General features: G+C 39.1%; 1 protein-coding gene across 2 annotated transcripts; it reads right to left on the bottom strand.

Annotated features, from left to right (window-relative positions):
• Positions 1 to 6,365: 6,365 nt before the first annotated feature.
• LOC125480877 (sphingoid long-chain bases kinase 2, mitochondrial-like) lies at positions 6,366 to 8,426 on the bottom strand. Of its 2 annotated transcripts, none has more exons than XM_048592111.1 (5): positions 8,095 to 8,426; positions 7,912 to 7,988; positions 7,267 to 7,323; positions 7,117 to 7,176; positions 6,366 to 6,676 (listed from the first exon to the last, which is right to left on the bottom strand). In XM_048592111.1, exons 1-5 carry the CDS (start codon positions 8,222 to 8,224, stop codon positions 6,554 to 6,556), a joined length of 447 nt encoding a protein of 148 aa, XP_048448068.1. In that variant the 5' UTR covers positions 8,225 to 8,426; the 3' UTR covers positions 6,366 to 6,553. The 2 variants fall into 2 exon arrangements, with proteins under 2 accessions (XP_048448068.1, XP_048448069.1); XM_048592112.1 differs by having other exon boundaries at positions 7,267 to 7,320; positions 8,095 to 8,424.
• Between the last annotated feature and the right edge of the window lie 16,174 nt (positions 8,427 to 24,600).

Below are 24,600 nucleotides of genomic sequence, written 5' to 3'. Positions count from 1 at the left end.
CAACTTAAGTACAAGCGAAGAACAAAAGCCTATCTTTGTAAGTACATTACTAAGTGTGAACGAGATCGATGAGTACTACTAACTGCTAATGGGGTACAAAGACGTCTTTGCAGGGACCTGCAAAAAAATGCCCAGCTTTGAACGCAACCGATAAAGCCTAGAACGTAACCGATAAAGCAAACTCAAAGACGTTATCGATCCGAGCTCATCCCACAAATTGAGGCCGAGATTGACAGGCTAGTCGAAGTAGGCTTCATCCGAGAAGTGCAATACCTTAAATGGATCTCCACCATTGTCATTGTCCTTAAGAAATCTGGACAAATATATGTTTACGTAGATGTTTGCAACCTTAACGATGTTTGCCCAAATGTTGACTTTCCCTTGCCAATCATCAAAATCATGGTGGACGCAACCACTGGCCATTAGGCACTATCATTCATGGATGGCTTCTATGTATACAATCAAATCCGCATGGCTCCCGAAGACAAGGAACTAACAGCCTTCCGCACTCCAAAAGGTATCTACTGTTACAAAGTAATGCCCTTTGGCTTGAAGAACGGTGGGGCTACATATCAACGTGCAATGAAGAAGATCTTCAATGACATGCTACACAAAAACTTATAATGTTACGTAGATGACATAGTTGTTAAGACCAAAGAGAGATCTGATCACTTGAAAGATTTACGAATGGTGTTCGATAAATTACGGCACTACAACCTTAAGATGAACGCATTGAAGTGTGCATTTGGCGTTATTTCTGGGAAGTTCCTCGGCTTCATTGTCAAGCAATGTGGCATTGATGTGAACTAATTGAAGATTAAGGCCATTCAAAGGATGCCCGAGCCAAGGAATCTACACGAGTTGAAAAAGTCTACAAGGGCAACTAGCCTTCATTAGACGCTCCATCTCCAACCTCGTTGGACGCTGTCAACCCTTCATTTGACCTATGAAGAAGAACGTTCCGTTCATATGGAATGACACCTGTCACAATGCCTTTAAGAGCATAAAAAGGTACCTGGCAAGCCCACCTGTCTTATAAGCGCCTAGAAAGCCACTCATCCTATACATTGCCGCACAAGAGGGTTCCATTGGAACACTCTTGGCATAAGAAAATGAAGCCCGAAAGGAAATAGCATTCTACTACTTAAGTAGAAGTCTCATTGGTGCTGAGCTTAACTACTCATCGATCGAAAAGATGTGCATTGCCCTACTTATTGCCGTCCAAAAGCTAAGACACTATATACATGCATACACCATCCACTTGGTTGCTAAAGCTGACCCAATCAAGTACGTTGTGTCCAAACCCATTCTGACAGGGTGACTAGCTAAATGGGTGTTACTTGTCAATTAATATGAGATCATTTATGTCCCAACTAAAGCCATTAAAGGACAATCACTAGCAGACTTCCTTGCCGATCATCCAATCCCAATCAAATCTCAGATGACTTGCATGACAATGAGGTGTTCTACATCGACATCTTCCTAACATGGATAATGTTCTTCAACGAATCAACATGAACGGATGGAGTGGGGGCATGAGTAGTATTCGTGTCACCAAAAAGATAAGTACTACCCTATTCCTTCCGACTAAGCAAGCTATACTCCAACAATGTCGCTGAGTAGCAAGCGCTGATCATTGGACTCCATATGGCAATCGACATGGAAATCACAACATTATAAGTGTATGGCGACTCCAAACTCATAATCAATCAACTTTTAACTGAGTATAAAGTAAGGAAAGATGATCTCGTCTCATACTTTCAGCTAGCAACTCAACTGCTACAAAAGTTAGAGGCCGTGACGCTAGAACATGTGCCAAGAAAAGAAAATCAAATGGCGGACGTTCTCGCTAACCTAGCCTCAAGTATGGCGCTAGAAGAAGATGAAGCTGCAGATGTGATAGTATGCCAAAGATGGGTGATCCCGCTCGTCACTAAAATACTACTGGATGATACAAACGCTATCTCAGTACTTCCAGTTGACACTTAAGAGTGAAAACTGCCATTGATCGACTACTTAGAGCATAGAAAGCTTCCAAACGATCCTAGACACCGCTCTGAAATACGTCGACGAGCATCTCGCTTCTTCTACTACAAAGGAACACTTTACCGACGTTTTTTTGAATAAGTACTTCTAAGATGCCTAGGTGAGGAAGAAGCTAATCAAGCCATGGAAGAAGCACACTCAAGCGTATGCAGAGCGCATCAATCTGGACCAAAGCTACATTTCCAGCTCAAAATAATGGGTTACTATTGGCCAAGCATGGTGAAGGATTTCCTGGAGTAAGCCAAAAAGTGTCAAACCTGCCAATTCCATGCCAACTTCATACATCAACCACCTAAACCATTACATTCTACAGTTGTTTCATGGCCATTTGATGCATGGAGATTGGACGTCGTAGGACCAATCACACCAAAGTCATCTGCAAGAGAAGCCTACATAATAGTCGCAACGGATTACTTTTCCAAGTCGACTAAAGCTGTACCCCTAAGGGATGTCAAGAAGGAAACTGTCATCCATTTCATCAAAGAGCATATCATCCATCGATATGGTATGCCTTGCTACATCATCACCGACAACAGAAAACAGTTCTCCAATCGACTTATGAACGAGCTTTGTGAGAAATACAAATTCAAGCAGCACAAGTCTTCCGTGTATCATGCTCCGACGAACGGTCTTACGAAAGGATTCAACAAAACGTTATACAACCTCCTGAAGAACGTGATTGGCCGAACAAAGAGAGACTGGCACGAAAGGATAAACGAAGCACTTTGGGCAAATAGGACAACACATAGGACTCCTACCCAAGTTACGCCTTATTCTCTTGTATATGGCATGGAAGTTATTCTGCCGCTCGAAAGTCAAATCCCCTTACTAAGGATGGCTATACAAGAAGGCTTGATTGAAGAGAAAAACGCACAACTATGACTTCAAGAGTTGGAAGCTCAACAACACTTAGAATGCTACCAAGCACGGCTATCCAAGGCATTCAACAAGAAGGTATGCCCAAGGTCGTTCCAAACTGGAGATCTTGTCTTGGCATTACGAATGCTTATCATCACAATTCACAAGATAAAAAGCAAGTTCACATCAAAGTGGGATAGACCTTACGTAATACAAGAGGTCTACACCAATAACACCTACTTAATCATGGCAAAAAACGGCTTAAAGATCGGCCCTATCGATGGCAGATTCTTGAAGCATTACTACCCTTAAACCAAACAAGCAATACTCCTCGCCTGTATGAGACTAAAATGCACATGGCACAAAGCTCCTTGCCTACATGAGCCCAAATTGCACGGCACAATGCTCTTTGTTTGCACGAGCTTAAAAGGCCACAGTTAATGCTCATTGTTCACACAAGCTTAAAAGGCAGCACTCAACCCTCTTAACCCGCAAGAGCATAAACTGTGTACTGAAAAATAATCATCAAAACCAACAAAACCATAAAAAAAAAAAACAATCCATTATTTCCTTTGAACTACGTCATGACTTAATGCCTCCTCAACCGAGGGTATGTAGGCAACTTGAAACTTCAAAACTTCAAGTACAATCACATCACCAATAAAAAAAAAATGCATAAACTTTGAAGAATAAGGAGAAAATTCAAAATGTGAATACTTTATTTCTTTAAAAGAAAAAGTCGGCTCCAAGGCCTTATTACAAAAAAATAAAAAATAAATAAATAAAAGGCTTAAAGTACAAAGAATGGAAAACACTACTTGAAATCTATGTCCCTAAAACTACGACGACGATCTTCAAGCAAGTCTTCCAAAGTCTTCAAAGTCTCCACATTGATGGGAAACAAGATGGGAAACTCCATAGACATGTCTTTCTCTTGCTCTAGGCATGAATTCTCCTTTTGATGCTGAGAAACTGTAGCTTCTTGCTCCTGAAAAACTATAGCTTCTTGCTTCGAGAGAACACCCTGAAGTCGTGATGCCTCGACTTCCAACTGTTCTAGTTCTCGCGCCAACGCTAGACACACTGATAGGAGCATATTTATGCGCCTTAGTTAGCTAGTTCTTATGCATTTTTGTTATGTTTTCTTCGTTAAAGTAGTCTTTTAAGCTACTTTCATGTGTTTTCAGGTTTAAAGGACATATTACATGAAATGATGCAATTTGGAGCTTTTGGAGCAAAACTGAGCTGGAATGTGGTGTATGCAAATGGAGCACGAGGAATGGACGTCCAAAACTAAACCCTAAGCCGTGGCCCCCCATTTGATTATACACCCTAATTCCTCCTTATTAACCCTAACACTAATCAACCACCATCCCATTTTTAATTCCACACCATCCCATTATCCTTTACATCCACTAATCCGTGCACTCCAATCTTTCCCATTTTTCCTCCCTAAAACCGTGCAAATTCATTAAGCCATATTGGCTCATTAATTCCACCATTCCATTTCAAGCCGTGGCCCCCCCATTTCCCATTTATTCCATTTTCTTTTTAATCAGCCACCTTACTTCCCATTATTCATTCACCATAAACCGTGGCCCTAGGTGTGATTGTTCCATTAAACCTAATTCCTCCATATTCTAATCAGCCACCATAGCATCATACAATCCCATTATTCCACCCTATTGCCGCAGCCACTAATCCCCCATCAATCCGTGCACTACCATCACATCCATAATTAATCAGCCACCATCCATAATTAATCAACCTAATATGCCATTATTCCTTCCACCATACCTTAAACAAACATCCATTAACACCCATTCTCTTCCTATAAATACCCATTCATTCCATTCACCAAATCATCTCATTTTCCATTGTAATACACAAACACTTCCCCTTCTCCATTTCCTCCATTTTCACTCCATTCCACACTTCCATCCCATCAACCAACCTATCCTTAAACCTTGTGCTACAACAACGAGGAAGAGAAGAGTGCCTAAACGTTCATACAATTCAAGTTTTGAGTTGTTGGAATGTTTAGGTGTTTCTTTGATTTCAAAGTTTCATTTTAATTCTCTTTGTTTTGTACGTATAAGGAATGGAAGAGAAGAGTGCTTAAACGTTCATACAATTCAAGTTTTGAGTTGTTGGAATGTTTAGGTGTTTCTTTGATTTCAAAGTTATGAGGAACTAAACCCCCTTTAGCTAGGGGGTGATTCGAAACTATGTTTATATTTGCAATATGAATTGATTAACTTTCGTTGGAATTTCATAAGTTTTGGATTCAATTTGTTTAACCGTTTGAGTGATAACTTATTTATGAATGTTTATTAAGAATGCGCGCTTAATTTTCATGCATAAATATGACGCTAGAATATAAGTGAATTTCACCTAATCGTTATGAACTTATATTCACAAGTAGTGGAGGTTGCTTATAAACAATCGCGTTAAATGAATTCTTGGCACGAGTTTCATGCTCATCTTAGTAACGAATGCCTCGTCAACACTTATAGTTTTCATAATGCTTAATGATCTTTGATTGTATCTTTATTGTGCTGTTCACGTAAAGGACTTTTGGGTAGCGTTTGGTACGCAGACGGGACGGGACGGGACGGGACGGGACGGGACGGGACGGGACGGGACGGAACAGATGTTATGTGTTATGTTTGGTACGCGCAGGACGGAACAAGATGGTTGTTCCGTCCTGTGTTTGGTAGCACATGGACGGAACGGAACCAAAAGATTAAAATGACTAAAATACCCATGTTCCGTCACTTGTTTGGTACAATTTTATGGGCGGAACGGGACAGAACTTTTTTTTTTTTTTTTTTTAAATAAGTTGTTCAAATTTGAACACTATTATCCATTATTTGTTTTTCTTGGTCCAAATTTTAATAGGTATATGTTGTGTTTCACATGCAAACCCCTTTAAAATTTGTAATTTTTCCCGTTTTCTACACCTTCATTCGAATTTTCACCACAAACCCATCAAATTTTATTGTGCAAATTGCAAAACCCACACCCCAATTCAATTTTTAGTCCCTAATTTTGGTCCTTTCAATTGTGGGTTGTTGTTCAGGGTTAGGTTCTAGAGACATTAGAATTGGCCTTGTTTAGAAGGACACCCCTCTAAATATTCCTCATTGTAGGAACAAGGCATACCACATAAGAGCACATGACAAATGTTGAAAAATATATAAGTTTAATGATAATGCATATCGTAAACATTTTAGGGTTTAAACATTTAGAACTTAAACAAAGAAAATGAAATATGCATAACTTAAACATGAAATATCCGAAATCAAACATTCGTCCTGACTTAAAAAACAAATAATGTCTTGCTAAAGTAATAATGAAAACACTTAGTAATAAACATAGATATAATGACAATGACTAAATTTATATTAGTTGTACTAATCAATTACCAAATCAAATAAGCCAAATCAAATGACAATGACTACACCCTAATTTTAAAATTTATTAAAATTTAGTAACACAAATAAACATATCAAATAAGCCATAATATCTAGATAACTCCCAATTACCATATTACAATAACCAACATCTCAATAGTCTTGATGTTACGAATTTTCAAGCCAATTACAACAACTACATTGAGTCCACATCTAAAAGACAATTACAACAACTACCATGTTAACCAATTTTCAAGCCCTCCTTCCTCTCCACTCATCATATATTTCTCTTGCAAGATCATCCCTCCATTGAGTCCATATTTGGCCAAAAATCTGAAAGGGACGGTTTTCCGAATCTGGAAAACAAAATGCATCAGATGGATTAGTCCATTGACATTTAGAATGAACCATTGTTCTTTACCACTGCACTCACACAGTTTATATCCAAACTGCAAAACTATAAAAAACCACAGTTTATATCACCAAGAACTGCACTCAAGAAACACCAAATTGCAGATTGATATGTATTTAAGTAATCACCTATTCAAGTCCATCCTTTCTTGGATACTAGCCTCTTTGCACATTGTATTTAATACCAAGCATTCACTTAGAAATTCATTAAAACAAGGGTTCATTGAAGCCTTTGTCTGATGACAAAAGATTTGGTCACGTGATCAAACCAAAATGACTCATCATAAGGATCGTAAACAATAAAAAACAATAGTCAATTGCATAATATGAAGACCCATGTTTTTTTTTTTTTGGTTTTGGGTTGGTGGGGGGGGGGGGAATTTACCTCATGCAGAGTTCCATCTCCTCCCACCACAATTACAGCATCAGCTCCTTCCCGTATAGCCTGCATACCATAAGAAACCATTTTAAACCAATCTTCCCTAAGGAAACTAGATTTATGTCAAGTTCAAATAATAAGAGTACAAAATCCCACCTCTCTCGTTATGTCAATCGCATGAGAAGGACCTGATGTCAAAGATTCACATATCTGCCGATAAGAAGAGAAAGTAAAATTAGACAAGTTCAACATGTGTGTTTCAATGGGGAAACAAAACAGATACAACACGGACTTCAAATAAATAATTGGAAAAGAGTGATCTGTTCAATTGCATACACAAGCGTGGGGAAGACAGACAGATTTACACAAGCGTGGTGAATAGTAATTGGTGAAGTGATTGGTTAAAACTTGTGGTGTACAGCAAGACCCAAAAATTGAAACAAAAAGCGAAGAAATTCCAAACCGCAGAGCACTTGGGACAAACACTGAAAACGATTCCCAGGTATAACAGTGAAAACAATAACATAGTAAACTGCTTTACAAAAGAGCATGAATTTCATGGATATACATATGATCTAAGATTTCAACCAAAAAAAACATATGATCTAAGATAACATAGGATTTCCAATTGTCTTGCCAAGCAAGATTAATTAATCCAAAAGATTAATACAAGCAACGCAAGTACAACCAAAATTAACATAAATTAGTGGGTTTCAATCTCCAACCTCTAACGAATTGTGAAACCAAAATTGGATAATTGGGTAAAAAACCAAAGAGAGGAAAATTGGGTAAGAAACTCACATTGCAATCAGCGCCAAGGCGAGACCTTAGATACGGAAGCAGCTTCTTCCACTCGGTCCCTGTCCTCCCATTCGCACCTGCTCCAATTTCCCATTTCAATAACCCACAATAATCATAAAAACACACCCACAAAACTTATAAAAACACAGAAACAGAGAGAGAGAGAGAAAGAGAGAGAGAGACCGCTGGGATTGACGACGAAAACGAGGTCGCGGCGGCGAGAGGAGGAAGACCCATTTCGCAGAATGGAGCGGTCAGCGCACAGATCAGGAGCTTTGGGGAGCTCGGCTCTCACAGCCCATGATGTCGCCATTGAAAAGAAGATATGAATGAAAACATTTTAGGCGCACCAGATCGAACCTGGAACCGAGATGCAGAGCTGAAGATGCTACGGAAGAGGATGAGGAGGAAGGTTCGCAGAGCTGCTACACGGAAGATGCAGAGGTGAAGAGGCTACAGGGAAGAAGATGAGGAGGAAAGGGAAGATGCAAAGGGAGGAACACGACGGCTGAGAAGAAGAGGGATAGTTTTTAGGGTTTGTCATATGATTTTTGATGTAAATTTTGAAAAAGACAAGGGGCATTTTTGTCTTAAAATTTTGGAAATTTCTGTCCCACAGGCGTGGAACAACCCGTTCCAGGGTGGGGGTGTGGAACAGAAAATCATCCAAAATCTGTTCCATGGAACAGCCCGTTCCACTCATTTTAGGCGCACCAAACGCGGGACGGAACGCCTCGTCCCACTCTGTTCCGTCCCGTCCCGCGTACCAAACGCAACCTTGGAGAATGTTATGAATTGCGTTGCGCAAACCCATCCAATTCATTAAACTTAAGGAAAACTTGACGGTTAATTTAAGCGGACCTATTTAATCCGGAGTGTTGAGTTTCATAATTTATCGAAAGACCAACTGAGAATCAATCTTGTATGCAAGTATAACATGTGTGAAGAAGAACCCCTTAGCTAGCCTTCATCCCATTCATTCCATCACAAATTCATATTTACATTCCGCTTAGTTTATTAACTTGTTTTGTTATTTCAATTTTCGTCAAATCAAAACTTTCCCCCCCCCTTTACTTTCTTGTTCTTTAGTGCTTAGAATCTGTTTAGTTTATGTTTTAAAGTATTTTGAATCAAGCCATAATCTTAAATTCGTCCAAAATTAGTTTTGAGTCTTTTGGTTTGTCTTAATGTTTTAAATTTTAGTTTTGCATTCTTTGAGTCTAGTTTAGTGTTTTATATTGTTTTTACGTTCTTAAGTCAATTTAGAAGGTTTTAGCAAGCCCTCCTAATCCCCGGTCTAGAACGATCCCTCACTTATCCATTCTACTACAATTGTCAAACGAGGGTTTAATTTGAGTGTCAAGTAATTATCGCATCACACACCTATACAAAAGCCAAAGAAGTCCCTGTGGCTTGATAACCTTCCAAAGCGGCTTGGTGCGAAGATCGAACTTGGGCAATTGAGAAGTCTATTGCAGCAAGTTGCTAAACTCTAACCTCTGGATTCAACTTCTTCGAGAAAACATCATACAAAGAATAATACTTAGTTAAGGTAGCCATAAGCTCGGCAATCTTGACTCTTAAGAGTGAGGAATCAACGTTAAGGTTGTCAATCACAGAAACAAGCTTCGACAAGTTTTCCTTAAGCAACGCAAGGTACTCCACTGGGCACTTTGAAATCCTCTTCTCAATATGGCTCTTGATATCCATGGACGCGTGAAGGTTGATGCAATGGATAAGCTACTCAGTGCCATTAAGGTTCAGCCCTCTAAGAGAGATCTTGGAGCTAGCTGGCAAGGGTGTTGGAGGCATGACGGGCTCTTGCATACCTTCACCTACACACAGCAAACTTGGGCAACTTGGCGGGTTTGTAATAAGCTCTGCACCGGGAAAGTTTCCAATCTCCTAGTCCATGAGTAGACTGCTACCAAGTAGCCCATGTTCACCAAATCAAAAGAACAAGAGAGCCCAGTCTAAAGAAGACAAAGAAAGATGCTAGAAACAAAAGCTAAACTAATGAAAGCAGAATAAATCACAAGAAAGAAGGAAATACAAACATCTTTCTCAAGTGACACATGACCATCAAATTGAAGAGGCCTAAACACTTTCTTCTTCTTATGATGAAAAATGACATCACTATCATCCTGAGCACCCTTAAGTAGTCGTTTGTTTAAAACTTGTTTACACTACCGCAAAACAAGCTCATCTTCATGCGAGTCAACTTTGTCACCTGCCTCTTTAGAAGCATCTGAATGCTAAGAAGACAAACACGAGCATTGAAAAGCTAAAGCCATTGGTCCATCTTGCAAATGAGTTAGGCTCGCACAATCAAAAGGTGCAAGCTGCGTAGAAACCGCAAAACAACCCTTTCTCGGCGCATCATTGCGTGAATGAGAAGAATTGATGCCACTTGTCATCCTCAAGTCTTCATGGTGTACCTTTGACCACCAACCTACGTAGGTACAAGTCATTAGATTATTCTTGAACTCATCCTTGGCTGGCAAGGTGATAGAAGCATTTGTGCATACACGGGTACAAGACTCTCAATGCATATACACGGCTTGCAAGGATTCCGACTATGCGTTTTCCTTTAACTTGCCTGCCACATGTTGGACAAAGCCAAACTACCTGCTGAAATGGTGAGGATTATATGGCTAAACAATACATCGGTCTCCCTGCCGAAAAAAAACATACCCCGAGCGAAGACTTGTAAGATAAGACAAGTCTGAGAAACGAATGTGCGAATAATTTATGAGGCCTCACTTCACCGAGCCAACCCTTGCTAGATGGTCCATTCTGAAACCTTCACAGCTTCTAAACAATGCATGTGCCTGCAAATCATCAAGGCTCTTTGCAAAAAGCACGCCAGAGTACTTCGTCAACAAAGGCCCCAGCTTGGCTAAAGTTGATGAAGAAAACCCCAACTTGTCTAAAGTCGACGAAGAAAAATGAATGCCAAAGTACTCACCCAACCAACCGTACACATAGTGGTTGAGAAGTACCATAACACGATCTTCGATGCTTGCCGAGTTCGAAACGACACTCAAGCCATCATAAATATTGGCTAAAACTGGAATAATAAGGCTGAAAGATTCACTTGCAACCATCTTGCTAGTCACTTTGAAGACTCCGGGGTGGATAAAGTTGACATCGCCTTTGGGGAAAACAAAATTACAAAGCCAACAAGTTAAGAAAACGGCTAGGTAAGATTCTTCCACGTGCTGTGATGCTACGCCAAGATCCTCAAATGCTTTTAACTCGGTAGATGCACAGCGCCTAGCTGAACTAATAGCACCTAACAGGTCTGAGTCTCATTTTGGCTTAACAGTCATGTTGCAGCCACTTTTCTTCGAAGGCTTCTTGTACTTCATGGCATCCCAATACCAAAATAAAATCCATGAAGAAATTTTCACGCCTAACTTACCCTAAACCTCTTGGGAAAGCTTGTGATATGCCTAAAACAAATAGCGGCAACTCGTAGGCAATCCTCGGCTATTACGATGAGAAAATTCTTCCACACTAGGAACAATCTCGTCGTAAAACTTACCCTAGATTGGCAAGCCTCCTATCTTATGGAAATCCCAAAATGAAATCGACATCTCCCCTTGTGACGTGTGAAGTGTGTTGGTCGCTGAACACCAATGCTCAAAGAACGTAGGAATGACGATCATAACAAAATAAAGATGCATATACGGCTTGATAAAGGCCCATGTTAGAAAGCACGTCTTTGGATCGGCTCAAGACATCTTCAAGCCACTACCAGTAAAACTCAACAAAGACGGCCTTTCCAGTAATAGACAAGATGCCATTCCAAGTTGTAGCTCTGCTACGGATGTGATCACCCAGAAACTCAAATAAAGCTAGTGAATTGTCACGAACATGGTGCGAAGGATTCAAGATAAGAATCCTCGACGTACACGCCTTCTTCTTCGTATTTGATTGACCAAAATCTGTCACCTCCCAAGATACTTCAGAAGACCACGACTTGATATGAATGGAGTTGTTTTTTGCAGGAAGAACAAGCATATTAGGGCCAATCAACTGACAACAAAGTTTCAACAGCATTCCCCTATCTTGCGAATCGCCTTCTTTCGCAAGAATAGTGATGTAGCTCTTAAAGCACTTAAAAAATACCATGGTTGCAATGAAAAAAAAAAAAAAAGGAAGAAAAAGAGAACATAAGCACAACGTGGGACGGCAAGAAAAAAAAAAAAGAAAAAAAAAGATTGCTTCACTAAAGCAAAAGACATGCGTGACAAACCTCGTGAATGTTGAAGGATGACAATGACAAAGTCATAACAACGAAAAGAAATCAGCCACAAAGCTTGAGAAGCACAGTAAAGAGGGCAGCTACAAGACAATCATTCAAAACACGCTACAGTAGCAAAGAAAACTCAAATGCTACGCAATCGCACTACGCAACCACGCAGGGATTATGCAAGCAATTTCTTGCATTGCACAGCAACGTCACCACTGAGAGAAAATTATGATCACAAGGCAGTACACAGCGAAACCTCGCTGTAGTCTTTTGCACAGCACCACGCGGTAAAAAGTGACGCACTGCAACAAGTTTCAAACAGAAAAATTCATGGCAACAGCAGCAGCTATAGGGCACGGCACAAACAGCAAGCACAGAAACAGTGCACGTCAAGGGTGTTTTGTGACAAAAACACACACCCAATTGTCCTATAAATAAGGATCAATTGCTTGCTAATACTATAGGGAGAATACATACCAAATAGCAAAGGAAAATAAAAAAATAAAAAAATAAAAAAAGAAGCACATTCTAGCTGCAAGAAGGAAACAAATTCAAAGCTAAAAAGGGCAAGGTAAAATCAGCAGCAAGGAGGGAAACATGCTGCTTTTTGCAACAAAAATCAGCAAAGAAAAGAAAAGAAAACAAAGAAATAAGGAAAGGGCTTCAAAATTTCCAAAACATCAAAGGAAATCCCTCCAAAGCAAGGACAAGTCTTCAAGTTTCCCAAACCAAGGGGGAAAACACTCTCTCTTTGCCGTGGAAAAGAAAAGGGAAAGGAAAAAAATACAAATCCTACTTACCCAAGGACAAGCATTAAAGCTTTCCAACATCTTGAAGGAAATCACCAAAGTTTTCCAAAACCTTGAAGGAAATCACCCTCATTGCCAAAATTGAAGGAGGCTCCTACTTAAGGAAGGAAAAAGCATTTTTCCCACAAGGAGGGAAAAAATCCAAGTCTCAAAATACACCAAATGTACTTTGTCAAAATTATGGAAAATCAATATGCACAATAAGTATGTGCCAATTTATCCATTTCCAAAATTTCTTTCAAGATCAAGCCTCTACGGCCCTTGAAGAAAAGTTTCATTTCTTTCAAGATCAAGCCTTTACAGCCCTTGAATGAAAATTTCATGGCTTTCAAGATCAAGCCTCTACGGCCCTTGAAGAAAATTTTCATTTCTTTCAAGATGAAGCCTCTACGGCCTTTGAAGAAAGTTTTCATTTATTCAAGACCAAGCCTCAACGACCCTTGAAGAAATGTTTCATTCAAGAAATATGCCTCAATGGCCTTTGACGAAATTCATCATGTCAATTCAAGAAATATGCCTCTACGGCCCTTGAGGAAGCAAGCTAATTCAAGATCAAGTCTCAACGACCCTTGAGTTAGAACATTTACATTACAGGACTTCAAAACACGTTTCCTACATGTGACAAGCACATGCCTATAACGCGCCTTGAAATAGGGGCATTTGTAGACGTGTAAATTTTGTTGCATACAATTGATGAATCATAAAGCTCCATATGGCATATGACTCATCACAAATAGACAAGTCATCAAAGACATGTGGCACAAATCAAGCAAAGGAAGTACAAAACCTTCCCAAAAGTCAGCAAAAGGGGAGAAATCCCTCTTAAAATCAGCAAGGAGTCCAAGTTGCTCCCAAAACCGGAAAGAAAGCTAAAGCATCTTCATAAAACAAGCAAGAATTGAAAATTGCTCACAAAATAGGTAACAAGCCCTATAATTTGGCCAAGGTAAAGGAAAGTGGCTGAAACTAAGACACAAAACATGCCTAAATTATCCTGTGGATGAATCAAGACACAAATCAAAGCCAAATCCATACAACGCAAGCTTTGAGAAGTCTATAAATACAAGGTCCTCAGACAAGCATAAAAGTCGACAATTTCTATATTAAAGGGCCGAAATTCTCACAAAATGAGAACCTCTACCAAACCTTTGAAGACTAATACGCTACCAAATCTCTCTTTGAAGAATGTACAACCAAAGCCGAAGCTTTCTTTCAACCAAAGCTGAAATATTCCCTTGAAGAATCAACAAGCACTTGTGCCGATTCCTTCAAGACTTTGTTGTAAGCTTAAAACTTGTAACGACATTCGATTCAAGATCAAGTCACCAAGACCCTTGAATCAACAAAATCCCAGATCAACATCACCTTTGCCATGGGTTATATACAAACCCAGAGGAGATCAAGTCATCATGACCCTTGGATCAACAACCCACGCATTTACATCAAATTTGAAGATTGAATGAGAGGAAAATTGTAAACAGACATTGTAACCCTACAAATTCATCAATACAAATCTACTTTGTACACATGTTCTCATTTCATTCGCTACAGAATTTCATGTTTACAATAATATCAATAAAGTAATTATCCAACAATTTAAAACAAATGATAGGAGCATATTCATGCGACTTAAATGGCTTGTTCTCGTACATATACGTTATGTTTCTTTAGTTATTTTAGTACTTTATGCTTCTTTTGTGTGTTTTCAGGTTCTAAGGGCAAAGTATGCAAAAGGGTGCATTTTGGTGCATTTTGGAGTAGTTTGGGGCGTTAAATGGATTGCATATACTTGAAGCCAAGTAGATGGACGAAATTGAAGACCAAAGGAGGCCCTTTGTACCAGAAATTCACACCAACACATCCCATTTCAGATTGCATTCCAATCATTCCAGCCAAGCCACATGCACTCCCTTTAATTTATTCAACCTAGCTGTCAAAGCACATGCACATTCACCCTAATCATTCCCATACACAATCTGCCATCATTCACACATTCATTCCACATGCATTCCCTTCATATAAATCAGCCACATGCACCCATAATCATTCAACCAACTTTGCACATGCATTCATCATCATAACCTAGCTGTCATTCCACTTTAATCCACATGCATTCCCTTCACAAATCAGCCACATACATCTCCCATCACCATTCCAGATTTCCACCAAGTTCCTAGCTGTCATATTCCCTCCTTTTCACCTATAAATAAGCATCCATTGCAGCCACAATGGAGTCATTCCCATTCATACACAATACACTCTTCCATATTCAGAAATTCATCCACTCCCCAAACCATTCACACCATCAAACTATCCTTAGACCTTGTGCTACAACGAAGAGGAAGATAAGAGGGCCTAAACGTTCATACAATTCAAGTTTGAGTTGTTGGAATGTTTAGGTGTTTCTTTGATTTCAATGTTTAATTTCAATACCCTTTGTTTTGTACGAATGAGGAATGGAAGAGAAGAGGGCCTAAACGTTCATATAATTCAAGTTTGAGTTGTTGGAATGTTTAGGCGTTTCTTTGATTCTCTTTGTTTTGTATCATGAGGAACTAAAACCCCCCTGGTTAGGGGGGATTCGAAATATATGTTTATGCTTGCATTTTGATTTGATTACTTCTAATTGCGTTTCATAAGTTGTGAATTCAATTTGTTTAACTATTTGATTGATAACCTATTTATGTATGCTTATTGAGAGTTCACGCTTAATTTTCATGCATGAATTTGACGCTAGAATATAAGTGAGTTTCACGTAATAGTTATGAACTTATATTCACAAGTAGTGGAGGTTGCTTATAAACAATCGCGTTAAACATATTCTTGGCATAAGTTTCATGCAATCATAGTAACGAATGCCTCGTCAACACTTATAGTTTTCATGTTGCTTAATGATTCTTGCTTGTATCTCTATTATGCAATTCATGTAGGGAACTTGTGAGGAATGCTTTGGGTTGTCGTATGCAATCATCCAATTCATTAACTTAAGGAAAACTTGACGGTTAATTTAAGCGGACCTAATTAACCCGGGGCGTTGAGAATTCATGGTTTATTGAAATGCAATTGGAAATCTTTTTATTATGCAAGTGTAACATGTGTGGAGATGAACCCCTTAGCTAGTCATCCCATCCATTCAAATCCATCACATTCATATTTACATTCTGTTTTTAATTAGAATCTGTGCAATTAGTTTAATTTCGTCCAAAACTCAATCCCCCCTTACTTTAATGTCCAAATTAGTTAGAAATCAATTTAGTTTGTGTTTTTAAGAGTCTTAAGTCAAGTTACAACTTAATTTCGTCCAAATTCGGGTTTAAGGTCAGAAACTACCTAGTTAGTGTTTTTAGGCAGTTTTGAGTCTTTTGAACTTGTTTTGAGTCCTTTGAGTCTTTGTATTGTTCAAATTAGTTAGAAAGTGTTTTGGTTTGTGTTTATAAGTGTTTTGATTCAATTTGTTACCCAAATTCGTCCAAAGTACTCAAAGTGCTCAAAACTGCCCAGAAAGTGTTTTTAAGGCAGTTTTGAGTGTTTTGGTGCTGTTTTGAGTCTTTTGGTTTGTTTTAGTGTTTTAAAGTTTAGTTTTGCATTCTTTGAGTCGAGTTTAGTGTTTTAAACTTCGTTTTTGAATTTTTAAGTCAGTTTCCAAGTGTTTACCAATCCCTCCTAATCCCCGGTCTAGAACGATCCCTACTTACATATCTATACTACAATTTGTCAAAAAGAGGGTTTAATTTGTGTGCATATAATTCTCGCATCAAATTTTGGCGCCGTTGCCGGGGATTAGCAACTTTGCTAATCTCTTGGATTGTTTTATTTTCGTTTGTGTGTATATATTTTTAGTTTTATTTTGTTGATTTTAGAAGCAAGACATGGCACTTGATAGTGCTTCTCTTTTGTCACAGCTTATGGAAGAGTACCAAACGCAAAGAGTTGGTACATTTGATCATAATCAATCAAGGAACGACGTGTTTTCCAATACTTACAATTCGGATTGGAGTGATCATTCAAACTCTATGTGGTGGGAACCTCAACATATTCAACAAGAAGGATATTGGCAGCCTTATGAGGAGTTCTATTCAACATCTATGCATCCACCACAACCTCATATTCAATATGCCCAACCAGACTCAAGTTCGTCAATAGATTATAATCAAAAGCTTAATGAATTACTTTGTTTGGTGCACGGCTCACAAAATCAAGACAATGAGGCTCAACAAGAAGGTTATTGGCAGCCATATGAGGAGTTCTATACAACACCTATGCAGCCACCACAACCTGCCCAAACAAATTCAAGTGAGTCTTTGTATAATGATACGGTTAGTACGTTACTCACCAATTTGTCTCAGGGGCAAGAAGATCAAAACAAAGCAAGGCAAAATCAAGACAAAAGGTTGGACAACTTGGAGGAGCAAATTGGGCAGATTATGGAGTTCATGAAACAAATTCAAGAGCAAAGTGAACTCTCCAACTCAACTATTGAAAACTCGAAGGAAGATTTTGAAATCCATAATGCTATCACTTTGGGAAGTGCTATGGAGGTTGGAGCTGACCTAAAAATGTCCAAACATAGCCTAGAAGTGGATGAGGAGCTGCTAATTGAGGAAGAGGAAACACCTTTGCCGCAGGCACTTATTGCTCCTACGCCATCCAATTCAGGTAAGGTTGTTCCAAAGTTAATTATTTCTAACCCCGTTCCACTGAATGTCCCTATTCCTTGCAGGATCATGCAATCCAAGGAAGAAGAGGGTGAGAAAGGCATCTTCGAATCCTTTTCAAAGAATCAAGAGCAAGATGTGACGGGGGATTATCAAGAATTCGTCAAAGAGGACATATTTGAAACCACAAAACCCAAAGAAGTTGAATTTGACGACATTGGACAAGTCATAACCATCACATGCAATCTGGCCAAGTCCAATATCCCTGAAACTTTCAAGGGAGTGGTGTTTGTCATTGAGTTCTTGTCAGAGCACACAGGTAAGCCGTCTCCCCGAATTTCAATTTTGTTTTATACTGATATGCTGTTAATGATCCAGGCACCCACTCTAGAATTTAAACCATTACCGGATCATCTCAAGTATCACCCCCCATTCAAAGATAAATTCCATGCCGTGGGTTCCAATTGAGCCTAAGAAGGCTTTGTCCGGCTGCAAGACGTAAAAGAAAGCGCTACTTGGGAGGCAACCCAATACAGTGAATAAAACAAAGCTTGTTCATTGATTTTTCGAGATATTACAATTGTATCTAACAAAGAAAGAGAAAGATGGAGCCTTCACAATGGTTGTGTACGTGAGGCCCCACTACGTGGCAACACTCTCGGAGCAGGAGGCATCGGAGCAGGAGGCATCGGAGCAGAAGGCATCGGGGCAAGAGGCATAGGAGCGGGAGGCACCGAAGATAGATCATTCAAGGCCCCAATCCTTGGTGGAACGCTGGATGACCCAGGAAAAAGGTGCCTCTGGAAGAAAGCTGCAAGCCTTTGACGGTCATCAAGCTCATCAAGCTTCCTCTTCATGCCTGTCGAATAATTGTTGGCAAGCACGTGCAAACTTCGGTTCTCGTACTTAAGCTGTTTGATCTCCTGCTTAAGACTCTCCACCTCCGCCATCAAGGATTCAACCTGACGGGAGCGAGCAAGAAGGCGTTGGCCCATGTTGGACACAGAGCCAGCGCACTGAACGCTAAGAGCCAAGGACTCTTGAACGGCCAACTCATCGGACCGTCCTGAAAGCAGCTGACTATCTTTAGGAGTGAGGAGGTTCCTAGCTACTATTGTAGCTGTTGTTGCATCCTGCATCACTGAGTCTTCACCTGTAAGAGGACCGTTAGAAGATAAGAAAGAAGGGCGCCATACGTTACCTTGACGCGGCGCGCCCGTATCACTGCTGAGACTCAATTCTAAGCTAAGGTTCGATGGGTTTGCCATTTTTCAAAAGTGTTCAAAGAGAAGGGCTGGATGGAGTTAAATTTCAAAGGGCCGGAGACGATTTTCACAGATGGGCAGTCTTCAGAATGTGTATGTTGGTGGTGATCGATAGCTCTATAAAAAGCCAAGGTGACGCGTCCACCGAGTCAAAAAGCCGAAATTTCCTGCGTAAATTTCGGCGACCCTCTCTCGGCTTTTCAGAAAACGCGTTCAACTTTGTCAAAAGATTTCTGACAAAGTTGAAGACACGTGGAGGCCATCATCGCAACTACACATCTTTAGCCGACAAGCGCAAAGTTCGGCGACGCTTTCTCTGCTTTTCAGAAAACGCGTGCAGCTTTGTCAAAAGAGCCGCATTCGCACTACTACGTGTCGTTCAGAAAGCGAAGGGGCGTCGTTCAGAAATCGAAGGGGCGCCTGCTCAAAAATCGAAGAGGCGTCGTTCAGAAAGCAAATAGGCGTATTCAAAGATCGAAGAGTCGTCACTATTTCAAAAAGCCGAATCTGCGGGATCAAAACGTTTGTCGACAAGGGTAAAAGAACAACACTTGCTATTGGGAAATCCCTATATATGTCGACCTTCATCTTTTATGGCAAGGCAGACCTGAAGAAAATGCCCAACTCTTCTTCACCTCTGAGGGCGCACTCCCAGCAAAGCCTTTCGAAATACTTAATTTTTTCTTCTTCCCCAAAGATGATACCAGATGCCTGGAGTACAGATGACCCAGGAGGAAACGGTAGATGGAAGCATGTGCTGATTCATTCACCGCTTCTTCAAAAGCAAAGGTATCTCATATCATCAAGGTCAAAAGCAAAAGTATCTCATATCATGCTCTTTCCCTGTCCTTTTCTTTGTCCTTGTTCTTACTCGCATGGCAAAGTGAAAGAAGCAATCAGCCGGCACTTGGAGTCAATCTTCCGATCTGGAACCAACTGCCTGGAATCCCTTCCCTGATTGCTACCTAGCGTTGCTCTCGAGTAGTCATCTTCAACGGTTGATACACTTCCAGAGAAGGGACCACTTCTGCAAAGGGGAGCAAGTAAGGCAAGTGAAAATGATACATTGAAGCATGTGGAGACAAGCTACAACTGCATATGTTGAGCTATCCTCTAACCCTCTTCAATACGAATTGGAGAGATTGAACAAAGAAACAGATAAAAGGAGGAAGCTCAGACCTTCGGGGGAGACCAAAAGAATCCTATTGCTCAGTTCAAGAGTAGCACAAAGGAAAATCAACGAGTGGAGGAGACCAAAAAGAATCCTCCAGCCCAGTTCAAGAGTAAGCCTGTGGAATCACCAAGATCAACCCATGCATTCAACAAAGGAAGACCGAGAAAGCACTCCAATTCCAAATTTGCGTCCCTAAACTCTTCTCTTTGTTAGTTACATTCTGCCATGTTTAGTATGCATAAATGCTGTTTGTGTTTTTACTTATGTTTTATGTAAATCTATGCTTAAAACATTGAGGACAATGTGTGATTTAAGTGTGGGGGGGTAACTAAGTATATTTGATGCAAATTCGTGGGATTTTATCACCCATAACTTCAAATGTTGTTCCTTGCTGTTTTAAGGTATTTTTAAGTTGTTTTAGAGTGTTTTAGTATGTTTTGTTTTGATAACTCTGAAAATCACATAAAAATTTGAAAAACATGTTTTGAAAAGCCTAAAAAGAGTGTTTTGAGTCATTTTTGTGTGTTTGTGTCGTAGGTCACCTTCCAACACAATGATAAGGATTTGGTTTGTAAGTGCATGACTGTTAAAAAGAGTTATAAACATAGAGAAAAGTTTGATTTACTCTTGGTATATGCTTGGTTATGGTTATAATGTATGACTTCACATGCAATCATAAAAGAAAAATTCGTTTTTGTAACATGCTTGAAGGAAGGAACTCAAACAAACGCTACAACCCTGAGAGACTTGAGCCTATAACGTTCTTTGGAGAGTATAATCTGTGATTTCTTGTTTTCTAAAGGCGTTGCATGATCTCATTATTCTTTGCTTGGTTACTACTTAGAAGGCGTTTCATCATATAGTTCCAAATGCTAGAACTCATGCCCATTTCATTCAAAGCATGTTATTGATTTGCATAACATATATCAAGATGAAGTTGTGTAGTTAACACCATAGCCAAATAGCCTCACTTCCCATATTTTGTATTTGTTGTAAGTTTTACCCCCGTTGAGCTTTGTTTAGCCTTTATTCTTTGTTAACCCACATTTTCCTCACCTAGCCTAGATTAGGACATTCCATACCCTTGTCTTAAAAAGATAATGAGCATGACTTAAATGAATTCCTTTTGAGTTACATTATGCAAGAAAATGAGTGTGGGAGAGAGAATGTTTAAGTGTTTATGTATGTTTTGAGATTCAAAAAAAAAAAAAAAAAAAAAAAAAAAAGAAAGAAAGAAAGAAAGAAAAAAGAGCTTGAAAAAAAATGAAAGAATGAGTGATTGAAGAAAGGGTCCAAAACACCAATTCTGGCCGTAAATTGTCTAAATTCTCCCTTTTTTGTTCAAAAGTTGAGTTTTCATTCAAAAGTGAATTCTAAGTTGATTCAAGCGCTTTGCTCACTATTTCTTTAAGAACCTTTGTTTTCCATATCCTTTCTTTGTTATCCACACGCCCCAAACCCCATTACAACCCGTGACTTCAATCTTGAGTGTTATGTGTTTCAATTTGTGGAGTTTGAACTTGGTATGAGCATATGGTGTCACTGGTTCTCGCATCTAAGTGGTAGCATTCCATTCATGAGATCATATCTAAACATGCTTATTAACTCCGGAAATTGCTCTCTTTGTGATATATAAATGTGAGTGTTCGTTTTCATTAATCTTCTCACATATGACTAGATTAGGGTGTGTAGTTAGAAAATCTGAGTGAAAATCGAGTGCATATCTTGTAAGGAATTGAGCAAATTCTCTAAGGCATGTTACTACATTCAAAACATGGTTTTAAATGCTTAATTGTGAAATAGTATGTGGTGAATGTGATTAAGAATGTAATTAAGTGTGAAGATGACTAAAATCTGTGGGAATGATGATTTTTAACATGTCATGTGCATTGGAAATCCCTAAGACGATTGTTGGAAGGTTTAGGTTGTGTTTTACTTGTTTTGTTTCGTTTCGTTTTGTTTTGTTTTTCTTTCTGTTTTGCTCGAGGACTAGCAAAAGATAAGTGTGGGGGTATTTGATAGGAGCATATTCATGCGACTTAAATGGCTTGTTCTCGTACATTTACGTTATGTTTCTTTAGTTATTTTAGTCCTTTATGCTTCTTTTGTGTGTTTTCAGGTTCTAAGGGCAAAGTATGCAAAAGGGTGCATTTTGGTGCATTTTGGAGTAGTTTGGGGCATTAAATGGATTGCATATACTTGAAGCCAAGTAGATGGACGAAATTGAAGACCAAATGAGGCCCTTTGTACCAGAAATTCACACCAACACATCCCATTTCAGATTGCATTCCAATCATTCCAGCCAAGCCACATGCACTCCCTTTAATTTATTCAACCTAGCTGTCAAAGCACATGCACATTCACCCTAATCATTCACATACACAATCTGCCATCATTCACACATTCATTCCACATGCATTCCCTTCATATAAATCAGCCACATGCACCCATAATCATTCAACCAACTTTGCACATGCATTCATCATCATAACCTAGTTGTCATTCCACTTTAATCCACATGCATTCCCTTCACAAATCAGCCACATGCATCTCCCATCACCATTCCAGATTTCCACCAAGTTCCTAGCTGTCATATTCCCTCCTTTTCACCTATAAATAAGCATCCATTGCAGCCACAATGGAGTCATTCCCATTCATACACAATACACTCTTCCATATTCAGAAATTCATCCACTCCCCAAACCATTCACACCATCAAACTATCCTTAGACCTTATGCTACAACGAAGAGGAAGATAAGAGGGCCTAAACGTTCATACAATTCAAGTTTGAGTTGTTGGAATGTTTAGGTGTTTCTTTGATTTCAATGTTTAATTTCAATACCCTTTGTTTTGTACGAATGAGGAATGGAAGAGAAGAGGGCCTAAACGTTCATACAATTCAAGTTTGAGTTGTTGGAATGTTTAGGCGTTTCTTTGATTCTCTTTGTTTTGTATCATGAGGAACTAAAACCCCCTGGTTAGGGGGGGATTCGAAATATATGTTTATGCTTGCATTTTGATTTGATTACTTCTAATTGCGTTTCATAAGTTGTGAATTCAATTTGTTTAACTATTTGATTGATAACCTATTTATGTATGCTTATTGAGAGTTCACGCTTAATTTTCATGCATGAATTTGACGCTAGAATATAAGTGAGTTTCACGTAATAGTTATGAACTTATATTCACAAGTAGTGGAGGTTGCTTATAAACAATCGCGTTAAACATATTCTTGGCATAAGTTTCATGCAATCATAGTAACGAATGCCTCGTCAACACTTATAGTTTTCATGTTGCTTAATGATTCTTGCTTGTATCTCTATTATGCAATTCATGTAGGGAACTTGTGAGGAATGCTTTGGGTTGTCGTATGCAATCATCCAATTCATTAACTTAAGGAAAACTTGACGGTTAATTTAAGCGGACCTAATTAACCCGGGGCGTTAAGAATTCATGGTTTATTGAAATGCAATTGGAAATCTTTTTATTATGCAAGTGTAACATGTGTGGAGATGAACCCCTTAGCTAGTCATCTCATCCATTCAAATCCATCACATTCATATTTACATTCTGTTTTTAATTAGAATCTGTGCAATTAGTTTAATTTCGTCCAAAACTCAATCCCCCCTTACTTTAATGTCCAAATTAGTTAGGAATCAATTTAGTTTGTGTTTTTAAGAGTCTTGAGTCAAGTTACAACTTAATTTCGTCCAAATTTGGGTTTAAGGTCAGAAACTGCCTAGTTAGTGTTTTTAGGCAGTTTTGAGTCTTTTGAACTTGTTTTGAGTCCTTTGAGTCTTTGTATTGTTCAAATTAGTTAGAAAGTGTTTTGGTTTGTGTTTATAAGTGTTTTGATTCAATTTGTTACCCAAATTCGTCCAAAGTACTCAAAGTGCTCAAAACTGCCCAGAAAGTGTTTTTAAGGCAGTTTTGAGTGTTTTGGTGCTGTTTTGAGTCTTTTGGTTTGTTTTAGTGTTTTAAAGTTTAATTTTGCATTCTTTGAGTCGAGTTTAGTGTTTTAAACTTCGTTTTTGATTTTTTAAGTCAGTTTCCAAGTGTTTACCAATCCCTCCTAATCCCCGGTCTAGAACGATCCCTACTTACATCTTTACTACAATTTGACAAAAAGAGGGTTTAATTTGTGTGCGTATAATTCTCACATCAACAAACACCAAACAAAAAATAGGAAATTGTTCAAAACTTAAACCAAGAAAAATAAGTGGATTCAGCCAACATTGGCCGATGTCTAAAAAACAATCTAATCCATGGGAGCGGATGCCTTTTGAAAATCAAAAATCTACATGGTTGTACCTTCGTGTTACTTGAGCAAAGTTTGTCTCAATCTTCTGGAAACATGAATGATACTCAGCAATGGCTTGAGGAGAAGCTCTGCAAACGCTGGAGCAATGTTCTTTGGACACATATCAAGATGACTAGAAACTTGATTGGTTTGAGCTTTGCCCTTAGTCTTAAATTTGGAAACCTTGGAACTTAAGGAATCGCGCTTCAGGGTCAGATTTCCTCCAT

Source organism: the organism of the source record quoted next, unplaced genomic scaffold (assembly GCF_019419815.1).
Source record: "Pyrus x bretschneideri cultivar Hongxiangsu unplaced genomic scaffold, Pyrus_bretschneideri_v1 Contig37, whole genome shotgun sequence".
Lineage (NCBI taxonomy): Eukaryota > Viridiplantae > Streptophyta > Magnoliopsida > Rosales > Rosaceae > Pyrus > Pyrus x bretschneideri.
Note: the sequence above shows the minus strand (reverse complement) of the source record. Positions and strands in the feature narration are given on the sequence as shown.